Source organism: Phocoena sinus, chromosome 7 (assembly GCF_008692025.1).
Source record: "Phocoena sinus isolate mPhoSin1 chromosome 7, mPhoSin1.pri, whole genome shotgun sequence".
NCBI classification, from domain to species: Eukaryota; Metazoa; Chordata; class Mammalia; order Artiodactyla; family Phocoenidae; genus Phocoena; species Phocoena sinus.
In genome coordinates this window covers 72,251,642-72,278,951 of record NC_045769.1, presented here as the reverse complement: position 1 = coordinate 72,278,951, position 27,310 = coordinate 72,251,642, and the positions used below count along the sequence as shown (strand labels likewise).

At 40.8% G+C, this 27,310-nt stretch overlaps 1 protein-coding gene across 10 annotated transcripts in view; it reads right to left on the bottom strand.

Annotated features, from left to right (window-relative positions):
- Positions 1 to 27,310, bottom strand: part of RBMS1 (RNA binding motif single stranded interacting protein 1) — a 214,413-nt gene that overhangs the window by 37,800 nt on the left and 149,303 nt on the right. For all 10 annotated transcript variants that reach the window (XM_032636684.1, XM_032636688.1, XM_032636679.1 and 7 more), the window contains exon 3: positions 5,396 to 5,454. In XM_032636684.1, the coding sequence (XP_032492575.1) occupies positions 5,396 to 5,454 (59 nt within the window). The remainder of the gene's footprint in view (positions 1 to 5,395; positions 5,455 to 27,310) is intronic.

Genomic DNA, 27,310 nt, shown 5'->3' with positions numbered 1-27,310 from the left:
TTTTATGATTACATAGAGGAAAAGGATGACTCCATTTGGTCTCTGATGCAGGCAGCAGAAATGAAAGCCCTGACGTTCTGACATGTCTCAAGCTTTACAGCCGCAATGCAACATCCTCCTTGAGCTGTCCTTCCCCATCTATCACGGGCTAGGCAACTTTCCCTTCAAAGTTTAAAAAAAAAAGGAAGAAACAAAAACAGCTTTTTTCCTTTTCCAGACCTTTTTCTCAGGTGTCCTGTACTTACTGGCAGAAAAAAAAAGACATCTGAGTTATACCAAGATTTAAAAAAAAAAAAAGGAAAAAAAAAATCAACTTCAGAGAAGTAGCATTTTTAATAATTTGGTAAGAAAGATGGTGCTATCCTACAGAGTTTACAAGTGTATGTTTATTCTGTAGACTACATTTTATTTTTCAAATAAGTTAAGTACAACCACTGGATACCCCAAATATAAAATAATCTAAATGTTCAAACTTGGTTAAAAATATCATTATTTATCTAAAATAGAGCTCATGATCTCTTCAAAATAAATAAAGGGGGGGGGGGATGGCTCCAGAAACCCGAAATAGTTGTTTCAGCAGTTCATGTCCTAAAGTCTAAAAACAAAACATAATAAAACAAATAAATAAATAACCTCCTAAGAGAGGTCCTGGTTCAAAGCTTATTTATCCACAGCTTTTCAAACATTTAAAATAAAGTGGTCAGCTATTCTGCCTGGCCACGACAAATCAAAAGCAAGAAATAATGGGGAAAAAGGGTCGGGTTGAGGGTAGGGCTGCTACAAAATAATCACATGGATGGTATCCATATGCTAATTATTAGTGAAAATGAATAGCAATCAAGAAAAGAGGAAAACTATACAAAGAACAGGCCTTAAAGCAGCATATGAGCAAACAGCTCCATGAACTTCACTGACCCATAAGCATCACTGTGTTAAACCAGGCAGCCACTGATCTGTCACTATAACTCTTAAGTTACTGAGAAACGGTCCAATTCCATTTAGCGCGCTGTTTAAAAGATCAGGGTACCAGGCAAAAAGACCAACAGAGATTTCCTTGGAATTCAAACCTATTATCAAATTAATTTTATTTTCTTAATTTATTTGTTTTTTTTTGCGGTACGCGGGCCTCTCACTGTTGTGGCCTCTCCCGTCGCGGAGCACAGGCTCCGGACGCGCAGTCTCAGCGGCCACGGCTCACGGGCCCAGCCGCTCCGTGGCATGTGCGATCCTCCCGGACCGGGGCACGAACCCGTGGTCCCCTGCATCGGCAGGCGGACTCTCAACCACTGCGCCACCAGGGAAGCCCATCAAATTAATTTTAAATGAGGAAGAATATTTTGAAAAAGAAAAGCCCTGTTTGGAGGTTGCAGAGAAGAGGGGCCAGCCCTATCATTTAGTTGCAGATATTATAAAGCTACAGTCATTTAGACAGGAAGAAACTAAGTGTCAAAATAGGCAAATATATGCATCAACAAGACCAAACAGAAACTTCAGAAGTAGTCCAAAGGTGAGTGTGCAGTATTAATACCGAAAATATTGCCTGGTAACAAAACTAGTGAACTAGACCATGGATTACAGAAATAGATGTTTTAGGAGACAGAAGTGTCAAAGCTGAAACAAGCAGCAGCTTCCTTCGAGTACTTGGAGTTGGGTTGGAATAAGGCCTAATTTGATTTTGACAGTGAATGGAGAAATAGCCAGGTTGGAAAGAAAAAGAAGAGGCTGACCCAAGTAAAAGCAGAGAACGCTACTCAACAGCCAGGTTAGAAGTCAGGTTCAACGTATTTTGGAATTTTTTTAGAAATCTGTTGTTAATGCCAACATGCAACCCGTTATGAAGGTACACACAGGCACACACATACTCACTCTCTCACTCTCATACATATTTTACTACCAAATACAATTTAAGCAGGTCATAAATGAACACCCAACTACACTGAAATGATGCAACTTCTACTGATGGATATTTAAGACACCCTCCTTAATTTTGCTGTTGTCAATAAATTACAATAAATAGAAGATCTCAGGTTTGATATTCATGTAGTTGAAATTGCTATTCATTCAGGTAATATTAGTATTATTTTATCTGTTATTTCCTTATTAGGAAAAATCCATAATGGTTGCATTTTTAGTTAACTGTTTATAACCTTTTCTGGCCTTGCCCGATGTCTACTACATAGCTGTTTCATAAATATTTGCTGAAAAACAAATATAACAGGTAAGCATGCAACCCTGGGCTCTTTCATTTCCTTTATTATATTACTTTCAAGTAAGTTTAAGAGTATATAAATGAGTTTCACAGGTTCCATGGGTTTCATTATATAAATATGTACACAGATATTTCTGAAGGTGGGATAAACTAAGTAACACAGCATCGTCTCACTGGACCCCCAAGAGGATTCTTCTCAGGTCTCAGGACCAGGAACAGTTATGGTATTCCTGCTTCTTGGATTTTATTCTACATTGTGATTACTGAATCACGGGAATAGGTATGTTTATTTTTGCTTTGGCAACTAAGAAATACAGGGCTATTTCTATAGTAACATGAAGTTTCCCGCTCTTACCCCTATTTTCCCTTTGGTCTGACTTATCCTCACCCATTTTACGTCTGTGTGTGTTTTCTGGTCTTATATGCAACTCTGTAAACATTGATAATTAACCAGTCGGGTGTCACAATCAATCCGTTGTAAGCTTTTTCTTTTTTTTTTTTTGGTCCTGAACTACCATATATTCCAGTGCTGAAAAGCATTTAAATACCTTTTCTTGGCCAAAAACTGACAAAAATTGAAAGGTAGAAGAGCAACTGAATAGTGAATTTTTAAATTTAATAACTACGATAACATGTTATTCAGAGCAATATTTCCTTCAGCTTAATTCTGTCTTCTGGAGAGAGGCTTCAAAATATGTTTTGTGGGGCTTCCCTGGTGGCGCAGTGGTTGAGAGTCCGCCTGCCGATGCAGGGGACAAGGGTTCGTGCCCTGGTCTGGGAAGATCCCACATACTGCGGTGTGGCTAGGCCCGTGAGCCATGGCCGCTGAGCCTGCGTGTCCGGAGCCTCTGCTCTGCAGTGGGAGAGGCCACAACGGTGAGAGGCCCACGTACCGCAAAAAAAAAAAAAAAAAAAAAGTTTTGTGCCAAAAAATGTTCTATGACCTATAAGGTCTCTAATTTCCAGGTATAAAATTCTTTGATCTGTTCAACTCTCAAAAAACTGTAGACAACACAGGCACTTTCCATTTATACTAATAACCTCTTAAGCATTACCTATCTTCATCCATCCATCCACCTACCCACCTTCTCAAGTTATCTGTAACATGGCTTACATGTTATCTGTCTTTGTTATGAGCTATGCTGTGTTATTTTTTCTCATTTGCCCTAAAATTATTATTTTTCAGGAGCTCTATCATTCTCCCTCCCAGAATTTTATAAACCCATTCTTGCTTACTCTCTCCCCCTCACTCACTCACCCACACCCCAGATATCTGTTGCTATTTCTTCCTGAGAGGCCTGTGTGACACAAAGAGACTCAGAAGGTTTCTCTCATTGCCCTCCCCCCCCCCCCCCCGACATAAGGCAGTCTCGCCTGAGACTCAATTTAGGAGAACATCTACAGGAGACATGTATTGAAAACAGTGCTGAATTATTCTTATCCTTATTTAGAAGCCCCCAAAATCTCTCCACTTATCTTTGGACCCTTCCCAAATATCATGGGTTTGTATTATGATGTTCAGTTTAGCTTTAGTATTTTTTTACTCGTACCTTTTCCAGATCACGCTAAGCATTTTGTGGAGTTTTGGCTTCCAGGCAATAGGGTCTTGCTGGAAAAAGAGTGTGTAACAGTAGCGTGTCCAGTGTAGAGGTGTGGCAGAGAATTCACCCAGGGAGGCCTCTGGGTCCTCTCTCTCACGTAACTAGGGCAGCTGTGCTTTTTTTAAACACACTGATCTGCTGCGAAGACTTCTTTTTTGGGGGTAAGGGGGTTGGGGAGGTGAGGAGGAAGAAAGGAAGGGTAAGGTTATAAAACGACTTGTCTACTGTGATTTCTCTCTTGGTTTGAAACAAATGCTGAGATCAGCTTCCTGTTTTATACCTGCAAGAGTCCGGTTTTTTTTTTTGTCATAAAACCGAAAGGTTTTTTTCTGTGTCCCTGCTCACCCAAATCATTTAAAAATATGGTAAACAAGACTAATCTGGTAACTGGGTAGACATTTCAGTCTACAATTTGACTCTCTCCAGTTTAATTCACTGAAAATATTAATTGAGTACCACTCTACGGAAAGCATGGCTCTGTTCACCGTCGTAGGGCAAAACTGCCTGAATGTGCCATGTTGACTAAACATGGGCTTAGATATTTGCCACAATAGCTCCTTTAAATTCAGCAGCTTTGAAGAAGAGACAGAAATACAATGAATCACTTCAAGTCTAGTTTAAAGGAAACGGCTGGCTTCTATGGCGAGGCCCTACCATACCATCCAGAGGCTTCATTTATGTTCTCTGCCTTTTTCAGATTGTGCTAAGCCACAGCCATCACCACTACTTGAAAAACTGGGCTCTAATTAATGAGGAGATTTGCCTTCTCTGCCTATTCCTGTCAACCTTATTTCAATTCACGGGGTCAGTCGTTAGACTCAAAGTCAGCTGACTCCATTCTTCCCCTTTCCTAGAAATCACATGCCTATTATTAAGATGCTGGATCATTAAAAGTCAGAACCACGGAGCATCAGTGCTGCCTACTCCAGACGCCTCCTCTTCCAGCTCATGGAGCCGCATGAGCTCATCCTAATTACACAGAAAACTGAAGGTCAGTGCATCAAATTAATGCAGCAGCATATTTCAAAGGGGCGTATGACCTCCCCTCCCTATTACAATTCGGTCAGTGAAAATGGTTCTCTCCTCCCCGCTGCCAATATTGTCAACAGGCATTCAGCAGAGAACAATTGGGAGTATTGAAACATGTAATTAAGTACTGCTTAAAACTACTCTAATTAATAGAGCCAATTTGCACAATATGTAATCTTTTCAGTTCTTTAGTGCAGTCCAATGGTCTTCAGTAAGCAGCTCTAATCTCCTCAGGCTCAGCAAAGAAAAGCTATTTTCTAACTCTACTCCCCTTTTAAGAGCAGGGGATAAATGCCAGCCGGTATTTTGCATGTTAACTCTACTGGCATCAAATCTGGGATTCTGGCAAAGGGCTAGCTGCTGTTGGGTTTCCAGCCAAAACTCAACCAGGGACAAACGCAAGCAATATGCTGACATTGTGCAAGACAGAAACTGGGTGACATGTAAGATTTGGATTTTAATAAATGGAGGTAGTTTTGAAACCAAAGATCAAGTTTAAAATTCCATTATTTTTCTAAAGCCCTGATTTAGCAAATCAACAGCCAAGGAAACATACCTTTGCATTTGTTCGTTGTCTTATCCAAAATTGCCTTCGTGGAAACAATTTTCCCATATCTAAGAAAAAAAAAAAGAGAAAGAAGTTATAATTGAGGAACCTTTATTAATGTCTAAGTCCAGAGAACACACACACTTATCAAACAACTGCAAACTTTCAAGTACAAAATGTTCTTTACTAGGGGACGGGAAATGAGAATTCTAAACACAAACTAAACTAAAAACGGGGAACAGCTAGGCCTCTCATTTGAATCTCTGGATTACAGTTTGATGTTTAGCTTTGAGGAATCAGGTACTTACCTGATGATCTTGGGACCAAAAAAATGGAATGTGAGCTCTATAAAAATAGTTTCGTCTAGTAACACCATGTCTGTGGTCAAATACAAACCCAAAGGCAAGGCTACAGAAGTGTTAATGGAAAGTACTAAGATCAACATAGCCTTTATGAACTAATCACGGTGGGAAAGCTGCCTGGATCATATCTATTCATTTTGCTTTTGCAGGCAGCTCTGCATGGCTGTAGATCACCACAGAAAGGTGCGTATGTGTATACATCTTTAACACACTTGATGTGTTATTTAAAACAGGTCTTTTTTACCTAAGATTTTGACAACTGTTTATAAATACCTTTATTAAGACCTCTTTGAATGCTGTAATAATAGTTATACGGTGTACTCACTAATGTGTGTGTGGGCACGTGTGTGCAAGAAATAGGCAATGCAAAAATATAAACCAATGAATCAGGAATTAAGCATTACTTTTATGAAGGTTTGTATGAAAAATGTGTTCAAATTCCTTAATGTACAACAGAAGTTGGGAGAAGAAGGAAAAAAATTCAGAATATTAAAATTGAGGGCACTGCTCTCAGAAACAAAGGGGCAGCAGAGTTTAAATATATGTACTACCTACATCCTTTCACAGTGACCAGACCACAACGCAAAGCACCGCTATGTTTGTCTTCTAAAAACGGAGAAGAAAAACCTTTGAAAAATAACTCTTAAAAATTACTAGGTTTTGGGGGAATGCACATAACATACTTGAGGTATCTGAGACATTTCCCCATTTAGATGTGGCAAATTCCAAAATTTTACTTTCCTATGTATTTACTTTAAAAATTTCACATTTTCTCTAATACTACTTTCTCGTGATTTCTGCTGAGGACTAAAAAGACTCTTAAAAGTTTTAGAAAATGGAAGTATCTGTGCAGCACTTTAAAACATTTTAAATGTTGCAGGTTTCTATTTTATGTATTGAACAAGCTGAAAGATACTTATCTAGAGGAAACAAATGGCTTGGGCCACCTCTCTCCCTCAGTTAACCTTCACTCTGTGTAATCATGTAATCAAATGATTACTAACTGGGCACATGAAAGTAAAGATAATTTAAGGTTCAAATGACAATTACATCCAAGAGGCATAAGGCTACACAAACACCTTCAATTCCCTGTAGAGATTCTGAGTATTTATAACAACCTTAACACAGGTCACTAAGCTTACAAAAAAAATTTTTTTTAAACCCTGCAAAACAGAAACAATAAGTGATTTAAAGACCACCTTATAGCAACCATTTATCTACCTAGGTTACGGACAGCTTGATATGTACCAGCACTCTCTCCTTTGCACAAGTTTTAGCTGAAAATGCTTTTAGACTGCATCCCTATCACAGCCCTTTGCAAAAGTAGGGAAGAAAACTGGTATGACTCCAATGTAGGATAAGGGGATTGGGAGTTACAGAGATTAAGAGACTTTGCTTGCGGTCACAGAGTTCAGGGTCTTTTGTAAACCAAACAGAAGAAAGCAAATTTAGAGAAGGTCAGGGGCTGGCCTTCTACCCTTCTGGTTCTGCTCTCCACATTAATAATGGGGAAGAAGACATGGAGAGAGGAAGATGTGGGAAGCAGGAAAAGTGAAGAGGCTCCTGAGAGCACTAGACTCAATCCATGCCACACTCCACTCTGGTTTGGGTTCTCTTTGATCTTTGCTACATCTGACATTTCTCCTTATTTCCACACCTATGCTTCTAGGACCTTCACTCTCAGGACCTCATCCTACCTTTCCGGGCACTCTTTCAGTGGTGTTTTTTGGCCCATTCAGCTTCCTCCTCTCTCTCCTTAACCAAGTACTTTCATCACATTTGATAATCAGCCCCTTAACCCTTCCTTTTCCTAGGAAATGTATCCAGTGCCACAGATTTCATTTATACGTCTTCTTTGATGAAGCCCATTTCTCCTTCCTGTTTTTTTTTTTAATCTAACCAAAGCTTTAGTTTTTGTCTTCTTCTTTTTACTTAACTATCTTAGTATCTTACTAAGATACTTAAATATCTAGTTAGATGTTACCTGATGTCCACTATTTTCTAAATCCCATCCCCAAAGAACCTCAAACGCATTTTCCTTGTCTCCTCTTCATATCTCATCTCATTCAACAGCATCATCCCATTCCCAAGCTTGTGGTCCTTGAGACATCTTCAACTCAGCCATCCCTGAATCCAGTCAGTCAATCACTCTTCTGAGATGTGTGTAATATTCACTCCTTCCCTTCACTGTGCCTACACCTATACAAAAGGCATATCATAGCTCTGGCCTCTAGCCTCTGGTCCTTCCAACCCAGTCTGCTGCATTACTCTGCCTTAAACACCACTTTGAATTCTTATATCACTTCTCTTATCTCTCCATTGCCCCCTTCTATCCATGCTTGAACTTAAAGAACCTGTTGTAACACTAACTTTTCCACGAAACTCTCCCTAATCTCCTCAACCATTTAGTGGGCGATTTTATAAGAAACCAGAAAGGGAATAACATTTACTCAGTTCCTAAATTTCTAGGCACTGTGTATGTATGGTCTTATTTAACTTCACAACCGTCTTATGAGGTAGCTGTTATTATTCCCATTTTTGCTAATGGGAAAACAAAAGCTCATAGAAATTTTGAGACTAAGATCTCGCCTAAAACCTCAAAGCTCAAAAATGGTTAAATTTAAGTTTTCACTGCAATTTATCTATGACATAATTTTGAGAAACAATGTTTCCTTTACATACTCAGAGTATGAAAGGTGAGGAAAAAAGTGGAAGATCTATTAAGGGACTGGAATAGATTTATTTTTCAAACCAAAGCAAGTTTTTTGTTTGTTTGTTTTAGACACAAGAAATAAGTATGTGGTTCATGGTTGAAGGAGGGATGCGGGGTGTGTGTAGGAGAAGAAATATGTCTGAAATTTATCGGTTTTACTTTCTATTGTGGTTTTCATCATGATTTGTGGGTTAACACTGAAAGCCCATGACTTCCCAGAAAGTCGAAACAGTTTTCACTCTGTGGTACTACTGCACTCTAGCCTCCCTGCAATCAGAGGGTCAGTGAGACGCTTCTCTGGAGTTACCCGGGGTGGCGGTGGGGCAGGGTTTTGAAGCCTTTTCCTCTCCTACAATACCTTTTTCTGTGAGCTGTTCACTCAGTTAGCTTCTCAGGGGCTGAGGCAGTCACCACGTTGTGGGAATGGAGTACAGAACAAGTTCTTCTGATGACATGAGAAAGGATCTACAATATGGGGATGAGCCGTCTGGCAAATGGCACCTCAAGGAACAGGAAAGGGGGCAGCAGGGTTCAGAGCAATTCCCCTCTGCTAGTCTTATCTGTAGTAAGATTTAATAATGTGAGGCAAGGGATGGGATGGGGGTGGGGGGGAGAAGTCATTACAGATGATTAACATTTAGTCTAATTCTATTGTTGATCAGCAGTGCCTGCAAGAGTAACAGATATCTGGATAGAAATTCATAAAGCAACTAGATTTTCACCTCCCCTTGTTCCTATCTGCAACTTAATTTGTAAAAAAAAAAAAAAAAAAAAAAAAAAAAAAAAGTCAAGTAACAGGGACATAGGATTTATTAGGAGAAAACAGGCCTCCTCACTGGCAGGATTCACACTCCAAGGACACCAAGGAGATGCATGCCCAAGAAAGCAAGCTGCAGAATTTAATGGGGAAAATGTGAATACGAAGATTCTGTGGGTTTTACCCAGCTTCAAAGAAACAAGGCTCAGACGCACAGTCCTGGCTACCCAGCATATAATATTCTTTGCTGAGAGTAGATTAATCCACTCCAGAGGAAGCTCTGACAGTAAAAGGATAAAGAGTAATTAAGAGACATGACTACAGAATAATGAGAATTTCAAAGGGAGAGGATAACAAGTAAAAATCTCACATTTAAACCTATTGGCTAATAAAACCTTTCGCTTAGAAGCTACCCAAGTTTCTTTTGTTTGTACCACAGCTTTTGTCATTTCTTCCCCATTTCCATTTCTTCTTTCATCTGCTATAATATAAAATCTAAGCATATTTTAGTTTGTACTTACTAAAATAAAGCTTCATTTTCTCCTCTGCCCCCCACCACTGAGTCCTTCATTAATTCTACCTTTTTGAAAATTTACCATAATTACAAAAGAAATGCGTATTTGTTATTAGAAGACACAGAAAAGCAGACTGAAATATTAGAACCACCTAAAGTCCTGAATACGAAATGTTAAATGGATCGATGCATATCCTTATAGATTTTTTTAAAATTTAAATTTATTTATTTATTTACTTATGGCTGTGTTGGGTCTTCATTTCTGTGTGAGGGCTTTCTCCAGTTGTGGCGAGCGGGGGCCACTCCTCATCGCGGTGTACGGGCCTCTCACTATCGCGGCCTCTCTTGTTGCGGAGCACAGGCTCCAGACGCGCAGGCTCAGTAGTTGTGGCTCACGGGCCTAGTTGCTCCGCGGCATGCGGGATCTTCCCAGACCAGGGCTTGAACCCATGTCCCCTGAATTGGCAGGCAGATTCTCAACCACTGCGCCACCAGGGAAGCCCATCCTTACAGATTTTGTAACTTGTAACTTGTAACGTACAAGTGCCTGCACATGGCACTCAGGCGCGCACACATAGTCTCTTTCTCCTCTCTCTCATCTACTAGGGAACTTGGAGCTTTTGAACATGGCCAGTTACAAGCCAAGGCTCTGGAGAATAGAGTCCATTCCACCCACCACCAACAGATGGCGGTAAGGGTTGACGAGTTATTTTAGTATTGGTCATCCCAGTTGGAAACTCAATTAAGGCACCATAGGGTCATTGGCAAGGTTTATGTTAGTTTATTTTACAAACGTTATTAAACTGAAAAAAGCAATGGGCGTGTGGAAAAAAAACAGAAAGAAAAAGTGTACACCTATAATGTAAACAAAAAACGATGTGAAAAAGGGTGGGATATTGCTCGTGCATATAGGATGATTGCTTTTGTTTGCTTTAATAGCTGAACTGCCTTTGAAGGACAAAGAAACTTACCACCGTGAGAGAGGCTGTGCCCGTGCAAATGACAATAATTAGCAAGAAGGAGGGAGAGGGGATTGAAATGAGAAAAAAAAAAAACCTCTATGGGCTATCAAATCAGTATCCACAAGGGAAAGCCTATGACCTAGTGAGTTAACTCAGGGGAATAACAGAAGTTAACAGATTACATTTATACAGCTTTTATGTTATGTCAGGCACTGTTCTATGCGATTTAGGTCAATTATTTTAATCTTCACAGTGACCTTTTGAGTAGGTGAAGTTTTATTCCCACTTTGCAGTTGTGAAACGAAGGAGCGGAGTGAGTAAGGGACCCACTAAACGTTACACAGCAGCAAAGAAGGGAGACAGAAGTTTGCTTGGCCAAATCATGCTGACAAGTGTGGAAACTTTGGTCGCCAACCACAGACTGTTCCAGAGGTTCAAAGCTGTTCCCACTGTGGATCTGCACAGTTCCAAACAAGTGGCATGAGGATGAGGGCAGACCCCGGAACTGCTGAAGCCTCTAACACAGATGCTGACAACATTCAGAAACTTGTTCCCTGACTTCCTGGGTAGACAACATTGTTCTATTTGGAATAAGACGCCCAAGAGAACAAATGTATCAGTGAAGAGGAGGTATGGCTGGCTTTAAAGCTTAGAAGGAGTAACACAGGGATCTATTTGGTGGGAATGGATTTGGGAACTAGGAGCCCTTTGTTATTGTGGACTTGTGGGGGGAAAAGGGAAAATAATTCACAGACATACACCCACACCCGGATGATACTGTACATGCATTTTCTAACTTGCTTTTTTTTGCTGCTTTATCTTTCCAGTGGCCTCCCAGGAAAAGGGGATTTCCTACAATTTGCTTTAGGTCTTCTAACAGTGGTTGAATAGGGGAAGGAAAAGAAAGTATAAATTACATTCATTTTGCTAATAGAAAAGTTTGCTGCACAATGAGGCCTAAAAGAGCTCTCTAGTTCTGCTTTCTAGCAGAAGGAGTCATTTACCCATGTTATCCTGAATCCTCAGTACCTTGAATAATTCAGCTCATTCTATTTTCTTTATCTACTTGGTACAGGAAGTGGTAAGCATTTGAGGATGAGGTATAGGTATGTGAAATTTTAAAATTAGGCAATCAATATCAGACAGATTTTCTAAGACTTCACCTTTTTGGCCTTGAAGAGTTTCACTGTTTCTATAAGACTTCTAAGATGTACAAAAATTAAAGGTACAGAAAGATATTCCATTTTTAATTCCAGTCATTTTGGCTTAACACTTTTTTTTTTTACATCTTTATTGGAGTATAATTGCTTTACAATGGTGTGTTAGTTTCTGCTTTATAACAAAGTGAATCAGTTATACATATACATATGTTCCCATATCTCTTCCCTCTTGCGTCTCCCTCCCTCCCACCCTCCCTATCCCACCCCTCCAGGCGATCACAAAGCACAGAGCTGATCTCCCTGTGCTATGCGGCTGCTTCCCACTAGCTAGCTATTTTACGTTTGGTAGTGTATATATGTCCATGCCACTCTCTCACTTTGTCCCAGCTTACCCTTCCCCCTCCCCATATCCTCAAGTCCATGCTCTAGTAGGTCTGTGTCTTTATTCCTGTCTTACCCCTAGGTTCTTCATGACATTTTTTTTTCTTAAATTCCATATATACGTGTTAGCATACGGTATTTGTCCTAACATTCGTTAACTGCCCCTTCCACTTGTGCGGTACGGCCGGATGTGCTTTGTGCATACAGGACTCCTGGTATATGGAACAGAACAGGAAGCTGCACCTGATGCGGCTGGAATGGAAGTCAGGGTTGGAAGAAGGAAAATGCTTGGCAGGAAAAGCTGCTACAGCCCTAAAGGTCAAAACCCAACCTGGTGCTGAAGGTGAATGGAATGCAGGAAAGACAAGTACAGTGAAGAAAGAGGCCAGACCAAGAAATCAAATCTAGCCTCACATATTTACAGCACATCTCCAGCATGCCCTTCACCATCCAAGGCCTATGAAAAGTATGTAAGATGTCATTCCTGCCACTGAGGGGGATAATTGTGGCGGGCGGGGGTGGGGGGAATGTAAGAAATTATTAATATTAAAAAATAATTAAGAATATTGAGATCCTGTATGATGAATGCTGAATAAAAGAAGCATAAACGTAGGATGAAGGTCAAGTTCAGCAAGAAAGACTTTGGGGAAAACAGGAATTCAGGTAGGCCACGGAAGACAATAAACAGAAGAATGTGTCTAATGCGAGCTGTGTGGGGAAGATCGGAAATCAAGTCTGAAAAGGTCCTAGAGGGCCTCGGGTTCTAGGAAGAGGAGTCAGGGAACAGAACGTGGCTGGAGGTTTCACAACTGTGGAATGATATGATGAAAGCAGGATTTTAGTAAGATTAATGAAAATCTTGTGGCTAGAATTAGCAAAGAGAGATGTCACATTTTTGGTTTATTATTACTATTTAATTTTTTTGGCTCTCCGTACTCAAGCAGTAACACTCAAGTTCAAGAAGTTACCATGGAGGGCTGAGGAGAGCTAGGAGAAGAATGGAAAGGTTCTAGAAGACAGGAAAGTTTTTAAGACAGAGGACTTCTTCTAACTAGCCTCAAATGCTCTAACTTAACAGCTGAGAAAAATAACCTATGTTATTTGTATCTGTGTTATAGAAAGCTAGTGGCTTGCCTCTGTGAAGGCAGAGGAGACGGAGAAGAGGAATCACCAGGGTTCACTTTTCTGAACTACCCTGGAAAGGACAGTGAATTTCAGCCCCAGTCCCAGACCTGGAGCCTGCAGATTAATTTAGCAGAAGTGCACACCATCCCTCAGGTGGTCCAGCCCTCGGCCAGACGGGCTGCTTTACGACATGTGAGCTGCTGGAGAACAAATGACAGAAGCTTTGGGACAAAGTATCATGTTTTTCAAGAGAAAACATATACATCTACGTATCTAGTTTTTCAAAACACTGAAATTTTAAGATAAACACATTCTTTCAGAACACAAATAAAATTGGTAATTTACACCCAGATTTGGGGATGAATATAACCTCTTCTGGCTAAATGCAGAACCACTCCTGCTACCCTGCCTTTTCAACATTCCTGCTGGCACAGCTAATCTATTATAAATGCTATACAAAGTAACAATTGATGCTGTGTACTGCATGTATGGCTTGAACTAAATAATTCATATAGAATGAATATTAAAACTACCTCATTAGAAATGGCTAAGATGCACTTTTTGCCATATTCTATGAAAAACTTATACCTCTCTTCTAAACGAAAAGAACACTGTAAAGCATTTGATTTATTATATAGATCTGCTATTATAGCTTAAGTGTCCAGTCTGTTATGATCTGCAATCAAGGTAAAGTAGCTTTACAGTATTTTCTGGTTTTTTAAGAGCACACAGCACACAAAGGGTCACTGACAGGATCTTCTGACAGCATCTTTGCCACAAGTCACTATACTGCAGCACTTACAGATGCAGTCACAGATGGTCAGGACCAAATTAGTGCTCCCAAGTACTAATATGTCAGAGGAAAATAATACTTGCTGAAAATGGAACCCAGAATTTTGCAAGTAAAACGTAGATTATCTAACATAAAAATGAGTCCTGAAAAGTCTCAAAACACTGATAAATGTCTAACTTTTAAAACAAAGGTAATTTAACTATACAAAGTGGTCTTTTCTTTCTGAGTTGAATTTATGAACCGACAATGATAGAGCATTTAAAAAATTTTCTTCCTCTCCCAACAAAACCTGTAATGTATTTTCTTTGCTTTAACAATCTCACCTTCAGGATGATCTAGTACTTTACGAGAAGGAAGACAATATTATATTGGGAAGCAGATGGAGTTGTCGGGAGAGGGAGAGAGGGAGAGGGAGAGGGAGAGGGAGAGGGAGAGGGAGAGAGAGAGAGAGAGAGAGAGAGAGAAAGAGAGAGAGAGAGAGAGAGAGCGCTCTTTTCAAGTGTTCATTCGGCCAATAACCACCTCTGTGCTTCTGGTGTCTGGCCTCACCATCCCCATCTGTACCATACCTATCACCTAGGGTGTGATAACATCTAACTCACGGCACCATTATTAGGGGGCCAGCACAGTGCTGGCACATAACAGATGTCTGGTAACAAATAAATGTTAACCTTTTCTCCCCATGCCCCCCCACCCCGGCCCCAGAATTCTCTGGAATAACAGCACTTCCAATTCTAACCACTGGAGAGCACTAGACTACTCTCCTCACCTTCATAATGACATGGTCCTAAGCCACAAAATGTTGAGAAACTGTAGGCCTACCTTTTTTTATTTATTTTTTATTTTATTTTTTTTATTTTGCGGTACGCGGGCCTCACTGCCGTGGTCTCTCCCGTTGCGGAGCACAGGCTCCGGACGCGCAGGCTCAGCGGCCATGGCTCACGGGCCCAGCTGCTCCGCGGCATGTGGGGTCTTCCCGGACCGGGGCACGAATCCGTGTCCCCTGCATCGGCAGGCGGACTCTCAACCACTGCGCCACCAGGGAAGCCCAGGCCTACCATTTTTATGGTTACTTTTCAGTACAGATCTTTGCATAATGAAACCCCTCAATATATATTGGTTCAGTGAATGAAACATAAACATGGAGTACACATTTTTTCCCCTTAAAGTGTTTGGTGTGGGGAATTCAGGGAGGTTGGCAGTTGCAGGGAGCAGGGAAATACTACCTTTTGCCTTGGAAAATGAACATGGCGCCTTGTATTTTATCCCAATTTAGCTTATAAAAACAAATGAGGGAAGCAAGGTAATTTAGGTGTTTAACATGGAATTAAAAATTGCTACCAAAAAGGAAACTGTAAAAGGTTGCTGGGGGGAAAAAAACCAAAACACCGAGAAGACTTTTGGTTCCCAGACCTGTTGCAACTATCTCTAAATTTCTGCTCTTTTTAAAAGAAATCAAAACTAGAAAGCTTTTACACACACACACACACACACACACACACACACACACACACACACACACAGTACCAGAGAACTGTTTCAGAGTCTGTAGAAACTGAATGCACTAAACTTCAACACCAAAAACTATAAATGATTGCTTCATTCAAAACAAGAACAGCATGACAGAGAGTAAAAGTAAACATGCTCTCTGAAGCAAAACAGAGTTATCTGAAACTATTAAAACAGAGTGCGCAAATTACCTAGAACTTTCTCTTGATTCTGACACAAGCTAAAAAAGGACAGCGTCAAATTGGACATTTCCTAGACTGAACACTAATGTTGGCTTTGATCCAGAACACGGCACCAGCATATCAATTTCCAAATGCTGTCAGGCCATCCTTTTTTTAAGTAACAAATCCTGACTGCCCCATGACCTTGAAAAGCCCGCCTGAAGAACAGAATGAAAAGGAAAATGATATCTATTTTACTCACTTCAGCTCTTAAAGAAATCTGGGGATATAATATAAATGTATCGTTAGTAAAAAAATACACTTGAGCTGATAGGCAAGGGAATGTTAATGTAGCCTGCCAGCACAGTTGATGTTTCTAAACTTAGATATTTCGTTCAAGGGTCACTTGTGACAGTGGTCACGTCTCTGAAGAGCGGATCTGATGGAAAAGGATAAACAGGGCTCCCACACTGGCTTCCTACTGGTTTGCTTCTGAATAAGACTGTCCTTAGACACTGCAGATAACCAGTCATTCCAAAGACAGAGTAGTATGGCTCTAAAAATTTACAATCTTAAAATTTAAGAAAATCAGAGAGGAATTATCTTTATGAGAAAGAAGGGAACCAGAGAGTCACGTGCTGTAAGTTACTTTAGTGTCAGTTTTACAATATTACCGTATTTCAAATGAAGGTAATATGCCTCACTCTCAAGATAGCTTGAATTTACTGCATTTTCCAGAAGATGCAAGTAAGGGGGCTGTGAATGAAGACTGGGGCTAAAAGTGCTTCTTATTTACATGACCTAATCAGTAAGGATTTTCCAATCTTGGTTGTTTTGAGAAAACCTGCATAATGGGAGAGGTGCTAATGGAAAGGAAAAATACCATTCTGATTCTTTAAAAGAACAGAAAACTAGATTCTAGAAATGAAAGGCAGTGAGGCTAATGCTGATCTGAAGTGAAATTTCCAGAATGGATTGGTGAAATAGAAGGTTAGCAAGACTGGTGAAAAGAATAGGCACCAGTGAAGTCCTTCAGGGCGTCATGCACATTAATGTTTGCCCTTTTTCCTTCGGGGGTTGGTGAGGAAGTCAGGTTGCTCGGAAATGCTACGTAGTATACTTTGGTTTGAGCTAAATAAAAATCATTATTTGCTCACGGATTAGACGAGGATATCTGGGAAGAGGAAATGTGGTTTGGATGAGTGGGTAACTAGCTAAACAAGTGACTGAGTTAGTCAGATGGTCAGGGTCACAGCACGAAGGAAGCATCTAGTGATGTGCCACAAGGCCCAGCACTTGGCCAGCACTTTTTCAACACTTAAAAATGCCATAAATCAGGTCACTGATAGCTCACTTATTAAATACATAAATGTCCCAAAGCTAGGGGGATGGTGAATGTAAGATTCAGAATTAATACTTGAAATTATTTCAATAGGCCAGCATGAATTCTTGGCCAAAGCCAACACTATAATATTTAATAGGGAAAAGTCTTACATGTAAGTTACAAGGGCGGAAAAACCGATTGTATAAATTTAGGGAAAGCCATGAAAATACCTGGATTTTTTGATTAGGAACAAATTCAAGTTCCCTGAATGATTTAGGTTTGTACTGAGGAAAATATATGATCCTGACTATAGAAAGAAATTATGCTTTTCGGCCCCCTGGCTCACCATTCCCTGATACCCACTGCTATGGCTTGAACTGTGCCCCCCTGCCACAGCAAAGACATGTCCAAGTCCTAAGCTCCAGTACCCGTGCATGGGATCTGATTTGGAAATAGGGTCTTTGCAGATATAATCAAATTAAGGTAAGGTCATTAGGGTAGGCCTACATCCAATGTGACAGTTGTCCTTATAGGAGGAAAATCTGGACACAGATAGAGATACAGGGCAAACGCCATGTGAACACTGAGACAGAGTGCGGGGAGGGGTGGGGGAGAGAGATGCAGCTGTAAGTCAGAACACTCAGAACTGCTGGCAAACCACCACAAGCTGGAAGAGGTTGGGAAGGATCCTCCCTACAACTTTCACAGGGAACATGGCTGTGTTGACACCTTAATTTGGATTTCTAGCCCTGAGAACTGTGAAATTTTGTCATCTTAAGCTACCCAGTTTGTGGTACTCTGTAACAGCAGCCCTAGGCAACTCATAGGGCTCCAGCTTGCCTGTAGATCCTATATAAGTCCCTGCATCTGCCCTGATCCATCTTTATTTTCTGACCTGTAAGATGTTACTTCACCTGGGAAACTCAGTGTCTTTCTGCAAGCCTCAGTTTAATGCTCCTCTCCAGCAGGAGCAAGGCTTCTCTGACCTTCCCTGACCAAGCTAAGGGCTCCCTCTGCACTTGCCCATGGCGGTGTGTCAACACCGCCTCTCTGTGCAGCCCTGAGCGCGCTGCTGCATCGCCTCCATATCTGCGGCCCCATTAGATGTGCGTCCTTGGACTGCTTCCTCTTTGTCAGGCCCCAGCATAGTGCCTGACAAATGATAAACAGCCAAAATTCAGGAGAAAGGAGTGGAGGAATAGATGAATAACAGCAGCCTGCTTTCACTGAGTGCTTTCTACATTAAACGCATTTGTTCTAAACATCTCCTTTTACCTAGTCTGAGCTCTTCTGAAGAAGAGTGAGAATGGTAGACAAAGGTCTAGAAATCATATCCTCCAAGGAAGGAATGGCTGACAGCCTTGCAGATGCTCATCTGGAAAAGAAAAAACTATAAAGAAATCCTGTCTAAAAACTATCGTAGAGAGCTTGCCACCACTAGCAGGGCTGGGAGGCGACCTGGGTCAGGGATACGGCTGCATAGGAGGTGTTCACAAAAACCAACTCAGGAAGAGATGATCGCCAAGCGGTAAACAGAAAAACAAGTGCGGTGAATTTTTCAAAGAGTTAGCTTTAATCTAAAATTATGTACTTCTCACACTTTTGGTATTGTGTAAGTAGTGGTATTAGATAAATACTGGTATTAAAATAAATAAATAAGACACTTTGGGTATTTAAAAAAATTAATTAATTTTTGGCTGTGTTGGGTCTTCGTTGCTGCGCACGGGCTTCCTCTAGTTGTGGCGAGGGGGGGCTACTCTTTGTTGAGGTGTGCAGGCTTCTCATTGTGGTGGCTTCTCTTGTTATGGAGCATGGGCTCTAGGCGTGTGGGCTTCAGCAGTTGTGGCACGCGGGCTCAGTAGTTGTCGCTCACAGGCTCTAAAGAGCAGACTCAGTAGTTGTGGCACACGGGCTTAGTTGCTCTGTGGCATGTGGGATCTTCCCGGACCTGGGCTCCAACCCATGTCCCCCTGCACTGGCAGGTGGATTCCTAACCACTGATCCACCAGGGAAGCCCCTGGGTATTTTTATGAAATAGTGATGAAAGGTGGTCGTTGTTTTAGTTTGTGTCCTTTCTGACAAAATAAAAATTTAAGAAGATACTAGATCCCTAATCCTAATTACTTTTGTTTAGTGTATTGGTCCTTAAAATCCAAAATTCTGGGGAACCACTAAAACACAGGGAGTTGGTGAGTGGGAGGTTGGTACCCCTGCTTTGAAAAGAAGACTGGCCTGGGTGATCAGTTAGGATCAATAAGGATAATGGTTACATGCACAGAATCATTAGAGAAAAGAATAAAGGCAAAAACATCTTTCAAAAAACTGGGCTTCCCTGGTGGCGCAGTGGTTGAGAGTCCGCCTGCCGACGCAGGGGACGTGGGTTCATGCCCCGGTCCAGGAAGATCCCACATGCCGCGGAGCAGCTGGGCCCGTGAGCCACGGCCACTGAGTCTGCGCGCCCGGAGCCTGTGCTCCGCAACAGGAGAGGCCACAACAGCAAGAGGCCCGCGAAACACAAAAACAAAAAAAAACAACAAAGAAACCAATACCACACAGCATTCCATTTACTTTAATGTCAAGTTACAGACTGGGTCAAAACAGCCCAATAAAATTCTATAAAACTGTGTATGAACTGACCATGCCCCCAATAAAAATACACATAAGAAAAAAGTGAGAACAGGGAGAAGCCTTCTGATTAGCTTACCTCCCTCTAGTTCTCTCTAGGATGCAGCTGACATGGGCGTCGTCACCAGGAATGGTGTCTCTTTACACTTCTGCTAACTCTCCTGATTAATGAGCCCTCAGCTCCCCTGACTTCCTGCTTCATTCAGGGCGTACTTAAATTAAACTTGTATGCTTAAACAGTCAAGATAAAATGGGTCCTGAACACAAAGGCAGCACTTTATAGATCCTTAGAAAGGCCTCATACAATCTGCAAGGGATCCTCAAAAGTTGACTTCTCACACTTTTGGTATTAAATAAATAGTGGTATTAAAATAAATCCCGGGCTTCCCTGGTGGCGCAGTGGTTGAGAGTCCGCCTGCTGATGCAGGGGACACGGGTTCGTGCCCCGGTCCGGGAAGATCCCACATGCCGCGGAACGGCTGAGCCCATGAGCCATGGCCGCTGAGTCTGCGCGTCCGGAGCCTGTGCTCCGCAACGGGAGAGTCCACGACAGTGAGAGGCCCGCGTACCGCAAAATAAATAAATAAATCAATAAATCGCGGTACTAGCTGAGATCCTAGCGATATTAGAGAATCACTGAAGACATGGTGTTAAAGAAAGTAACCAGAAAGTTTATCACGTAACACAGTTTTACATATGTAAACACATACATTATGTGTGAACGTGCGCCCGCATCCCCCCCCCCCCCCCGCCCCACACACACAGAGCTCTTTCTAGGTAAGTGTAAAGCTCTTTATATTTTAAAGTGCAACATCTCTGGCATTAACATGAGATGCAAATAAAAGGCAACCAGATGGAGATGAAATCCCTCTTCCCAGACCCCATCCCAGGCACCACTGGGTGTGGGTGGGATGGGAAGGACAGGTGGGCTTTTTCTGAGCTGAGAGTGAAAATAGGGAATACGAGAGAATTACGGGAGAGGTGAGGGATATGACATGATTATCTCTCCTGTGCTTATTTGCCAAATACATATTACATATAATCTATATTATGATCCTAATAATCCACACTCCCACTCTCTTGTAAGGAACATGGTATCTGTTTTAGCACATAGGTAAAATAAAGACAAAGTCCTTAGTAAATATTAAGTACCCTTTCCCACTACTTAACTGTTCAAAGCTCAGCTTATCAAAATATTTGTTTTTCTTTTACCTGGGTGGCCCCCACCAGGCCAGAGCCAGTTCCAAACTGTATCCAGAGGAAGGTGATAATTGCCCCCTTGACACCCAGGCCTACACTGGGCTCACTAATTGCTCCAAGCCCCTGCTTGTTTCCTCTTACAAACAGCCGAAATCAGAAAGAAGCAGGGAATGGCTTGAAGCTGCAGCTCACTTTCTAGAACTGACTCCAGGCCCTTCCCAAACCATGTACCTCATTTACAAAGGCAATGGGGACGGAAGGCAGGGCAAGTGAAGCAGGGGATGACTGGTGGACAGGAATAAGCACTTTCAGGTCCAGTAAATGAAAAATTAAATTTCCTTCTAGTGTCTGGACGTGAAACACAAGAAATAATCAGAAGAATTAGAAGCTGCAATGGAAATTCAGGAGACAGTAACAAACCAGTATTTTTAAAACCGACAACAAAACCATGCAACTCGAGCATGAACCCTGAATGGTGAACCTTAAAGAAAACAGAGATAGAAAGTACATTCATTTTAAACAGAGGAAAACTTGAAGAGTAAAGCACCTATTCCAGTACCATGTGTAATGAGATGCCCACATTTGTAAATCCATTTTGGCAATGATGATTACTGTGTGGGCTCACTTCTAAAAATATTTTCATCCTGTTCAATGAGGAATCCTCCATTACTACTCACAGAGCACTTATCTACAGTACCTAAAGATTTCCATTTCTCTGACACAACACTACGCAAGGAGATTTTGTAGAAAAGGAGAAGAAGATGTAGTAATGTACTTCAGGTCCACAACAAAATATTTCTGAGTAAACAATTAGCTAATGAATGGAGAATTTGTATTTCTAACGAGTGTACAATGAACATGTAGACAGTTAAGATAAGAACCAGGAGAGAAGCTATGACAAGTGCTTGATTTCCAGGATAAACATTTAAAGAATTGTCACATTTGACATTTTCTAAGGGCTTTCACACATATATCTCATCCAAGCCTCATGACAACCCGGCAAAGGAGACCAGTCTTGTACTACAGAGGTAGGAAACTGAGACTGAGGGGGAAAGCGACTCATCTTTCCAGGACAAGCCAATACAAAGGAATCAGAAAAGGAAACCAGGCTCTTTGGTAGATGCTTAGTTAAAATGAATCGGAGTCAGGCTCCTCCTGCAGCTAAGCAGCCACTTCAGCGAAAATGTGTGTTAAGGAAATTTGTTGGCTAAAGCAGGAAGAGATCATTACTAAAGAAAGCCAGGATTGGACCTGAGCCATGAAGAGTATGTTGGGCCAAGGAAATAACGCAGCACAATCTTCTTTTAGGGAAATGAAACACAAACATTTAAATCCAAAATTCATCTTTTTAGTCACCCTTTCAGGCTAAGTTTAAATCCAAAATTCATCTTTTTAGTCACCCTTCCAGGCTAAGTTTAAAGCACAAATTAAAAATTTATACTAATAGAAGTAGAGATTTGAGACGATTGGGGGCGGGTGTGTGGTGGGAAACAACCCCAAATTATAGCCTTTCAGCCAAATGAAAAAGCTATAATGTATATTGAAGACTTTATCCTGAAATGGGGAAAACAAAAAGATATTTATCTCAGAAAGAAAGGGCCAGATCCCTTCAGCTAATCAGATAACAAAAAGCAAAGTAATGAGGACTAAATTCTATCCCAATCCCCTGTGCAGAAGAAGGAGGAAGAAATGTCTAGAATGTAAAGCATATGATTTACACACATAAGCTCAGCAAATGGCATGTGACCTATCATCACCTGCAAAGGGGATAAGAGAATGTGTGGAACGTTAAAAAATATTTTTTAATGTAGGTATTTTATTATCAAACTAATCAACCAAGGGAAAAAAACAAAGGCATATAAGGATTTGCAGTACTGTCAAGCTTTTCTCAGAATATAAAGTAGCAGGGAGAAAAAAAGCAGCACAAATGTCTAGGAGCATCCATTCATCAAGTGGCTGAGCCTCTCTTATTGTTACAACCACGTAGCAAACCTGAGACATGACAATTACAGGACAGCAGCCTCCTAGGGAACTATTCCATCCACTTGTTGTGTGTGAAAAATGGTAATGTGCCAGAGACAACAGTGACGATCAATTTCTTGACATAAACCAGTTCTACACTTAGCAAATGAAAAGAAGGAAAGCAAAAGAGTGTGTGTGTTCAGGGCTCTTTTTCATTTGTTCTCCTCAAGTGCAGAAGGCACAGGATGGATTTTTGTAAACTCTTGGCTAATTGGACTTGCAGTCCTGATGTAACTGTATCCCAGGTAGCCAGGCCAATTAAAAACCTCCCAGTCAAGAAGGATGCTTTCCCCCAGGATCTTCATTATGTACTCGGACAGCTATGTGTGATGTTAACTGCTCTTGGTGTTCTTTCATTTCGAGGGCACACGTATGGGCTGACTCATCCTGCCAGGTATTCCATGCCAGGTTAAATGATTTATTTCTTAAGGTCTTCATGCTGGCAAAGAGGACCGGATAGTCATGAAAAATACAATTTGGAATGGTCACCCAGTCTGATACACTTCTGCAGAGACTACAAATTAACTCAAACCTCTATCTAAAGCAGGTAAGGATACACTGTCCTTTCTCATACTCTCCTGTTACTTTACACTGAGCAGCTCATGTCAGAGTGTAAAATTTAGTTGTTTTTCCTTTTCTAATAGAGATGACACACACTCTCTGTCATACTGGCAAAGATAACAACAACAAAAAAGAAAATCCCCAGGTTGGAGAGAAAAATGGCAAAAGAGGCATGTACCTCTGCTAAGAGCAAACTGGTCACGTTAGGTTGGCCAAAAGTTCGTTCGGGTTTTCCTGTAGGATGTTACGGAAAAACCCAAATGAACCTTTTGGCCAAACCCAATACTTGGAGGGTAATGTGGAGCAAAAGCTGAAAACCATTTCTCCTAAGGAAACTACTAAGATTGTGTACAAAGATTCTGCGGCAGAGGTTACACAGAATGATTGTAAATAATCTACGTACTAAGTTAACTGCAGAACAGCCATGGGATGAAAAAGACATGTAACCAATGATACTGTATGTCCTTGTTACAGAGACAGCCCATGCCTGTGGGACAGAGCGAACAAGAGATCCAGTATTTTGTGAGATACAGACTATGAAGAAATCATAGACACATCCCCCCATCTTTTTTCTTGAAATACCTTGACCAGCACTGTCCAATAGAAATATGTGGAATGCAAACCACAAATGTGACCCATATAGGTAACCTTAAATTTGCAGTAACCACATTAAAAAGTAAAAAGAAAGAGGAAAATTAATTTTCATATTTTCTTTAACCCTACATATCCAAAATATCATCAATTCAGCATAGAATCAATATAAAAATGGTGAGATGTTTAATATATTTTTCTCCTAAGTATCTGAAATCCCATTTGTATTTTACACTCCAGCCACCTCAATTTGGACTAGGCATGTTACAAGCACTCAAGATTCACATGTGGCTGCTTGCTGGTCTTCGTGTTGTTTGTGCAGACCTAGATGTTCATGGGCTGCTGTGTCTTCTGCGGTTTAAGATTTCCCTTGCTATGGGAAATGGTAGCCTGGCACCATTTAAATCGTGGCTACAGCAGTTGGCAACTACTATTTTAGATTGCTTATGGTAGCTGCTTGATTCATTAATTTTTTTTAGAGTATTGAATTTGTTACAATATTGTTTCCATTTTATGTTTTGGTTTTTTTTTGGCTGTGAGGCATGGGGATTTTAGCTCCCCTACCAGGGACTGAACCCACACCCCCTGCATTGGAAGGCAAAGACTTAACCACTGGACCACAGGGAAGTCCCGGTAGTTGCTTTAGAGTGTGCACAAATTAGGGCAATCACACAACTTTTGCACTTCTAATGTTATTTTTCTAACCTTGGCTGTAAGGGAGATAAGATGCATTCACCTTTTGGGGCTCATCTTTGAGCATATATGAACAGCAAGGTATACTTGAAAAGTCCTGACAGCACTGTCTTTTTGACTTACTTGGTAAGATTTTATAGTTACTCTCACCATATAAATTAAGTCCTGTGGCACATACACAGCAGAACATTCTACAATTCTTCCCTCATCATGCCCAACTCCTGGGGCTTTGAATGACCTCTAGTCATGTCCTTTGGGTGGAATGAATAACATACGACAGGATCGCATGTCAGAATGGTACATTTGTTTGATGAGCCTCATTTTAAGAAAAAAGCGGGGGGGAACCACATATTTACTCACAGTCTAGAAACAAGGAACCGACTAAATCTGACATCAGTCGGTCTTACTTATCTCAGGTATCACATTTTAACCATTTACTACCACGAGGTTAGGGGAGCAACCAGGGCAACCACCAGCCTTGAAGACACCTTTCTCGCAAATTGAAAAAAGGTACCCTCTGTGGGAGGAGGAAATCCCTCAGGTACAGAACTTGGTGACTGACTTTGAGATGGATTTCAGTCCCATACCCACACTAACTAGGCATTTCTTATGTAGATGCCAATATCCCCAATTGTATGGGAGTCCTGGGAACAATTTCCCAGCTTGCTACACAATAGCAGACATGAATAGCAAGCTCTGGAGAGAGCAAGGAGCTCAATGCATCAGTACCCAAAACTCCATCCTTTTTAAATACTGCAAAATGGTGACAGCCCTCCTTACAGACAGGTGAGGCAGAAAATATGGAGAAATCCAAATTTTCAAAAACTGAAATTGTTATATACATATAACTTAGAAATTAAAGTTTCCAAGGTTAAGGCAGTTCTTAATATGAAGAAATACATGGTAAATTTAATAAAATGTTTTCTATAAATCTTTATAAGATACATAATAAATAATGCTGAGAGAATCCACCTAATGATATAACTGGAACTTATTAATCACACACTTTTTCCTTTCTCCTTTGCTACAATAACATGACTGTAACAATATCGAATACTCAATTTAATTTTATAAATGTGCTACAAAAAAACGTTCCAGTACATTCTATTTTCCATCTAAACAGGATCTAAATGAAAATGTGTAATAACTTCAAACTAAACTCATTCATTGCCCCAACCAAACCGGATATTCCTTCTACTTTGGGAAAGCAGTTAACACATCTTATATATCCATCCATCCATCCACCCACCTATCCATCCATCCACCCATCCATCTTTTTTCTCTCATATATATTATAATCTTGCTTAGGATAGGAACCATGCCTTATTATTATTATTATTTTTGGAACCATGCCTTACTCATTCATATGTCCTATACTATCTACCCCGAGTGCCTTTCATATAGTAGGTGCTCAATAAGCAGTGCTTGAACTGCTTATTGAGTACCTACTGAAAAGAACTGAAAAGAAAAGAAAAAAGAGAAGAAGAGGTAGTGGCCATAAGGCACAGACAATAGGGCGAGCACCAGAGAATAGCCAATAACCACTCCATACTTAGGAAAGGGAAGGCAAGGGAAAGAACCAAAGAAACCATATTTGTTCCACACCCTATTTGTGCCAAGTCCTGGGGGAGGAACTTTCATATGTTATCTCACTTAATTCCCTGACTTTATGACTGAGAACACTGAGGCCAGAAAGGAGAGTAACTTGCCCAGGATCACCCAGCTATAACATAGGAAGCCAGGAGTGAACTAGGCCTGCCTGTGCCCTCAGCACAAGGGGAGGACCTGTTAAAGAAAAGGCTAAGATGCCAGCTGTGCAGACTCTGGAGGAAAATTCTGTGCTACGTTATCCAAGTGGGTAGTTATCTTTCTCCTTTTTCCTCTACTGATTACACATCTCACTGTAGTCTACTGAAATAAGTTCACTTTCGTTATGAATAACATTACAATCTGAGCATAAATTCTAAATTGATGACCAAGTTACTTTAATCATATTCAACATAAAATTCCAGGAAAACAAATTATTTTAAGCCTTTGAAGTTTATGGTAACAATGATTTTGTTACCCATTGTTTTTCCTGCGTTTCTGGTGTAGTTGGAAACAAACAGATGTCAAAGCTATGTTGATGCTCTAAAATTATCTGTGGTGATTTAGAAGTTCTGGGAACAGTATCTGTAAATTAATTTTCTCCACAGTGCCAGGAACTGAAACACAAGGGTGTTTTATTACATACCGTGGACTGTCCTAAAATAAGGTTCTTAGTAAAGTGCCCAAAACAGCAAAATGAATATATATATATATAATGCCCAGTGTATGCACACATCTTTTTTTTTTTTTAACATCTTTATTGGAGTATAATTGTTTTACAATGTACTGTTAGTTTCTGCTGTATAACAAAGTGAATCAGCTATATGTTTACATATATCCCCATATCCCCTCCCTCTTGCATCTCCCTCCCACCCTCCCTATCC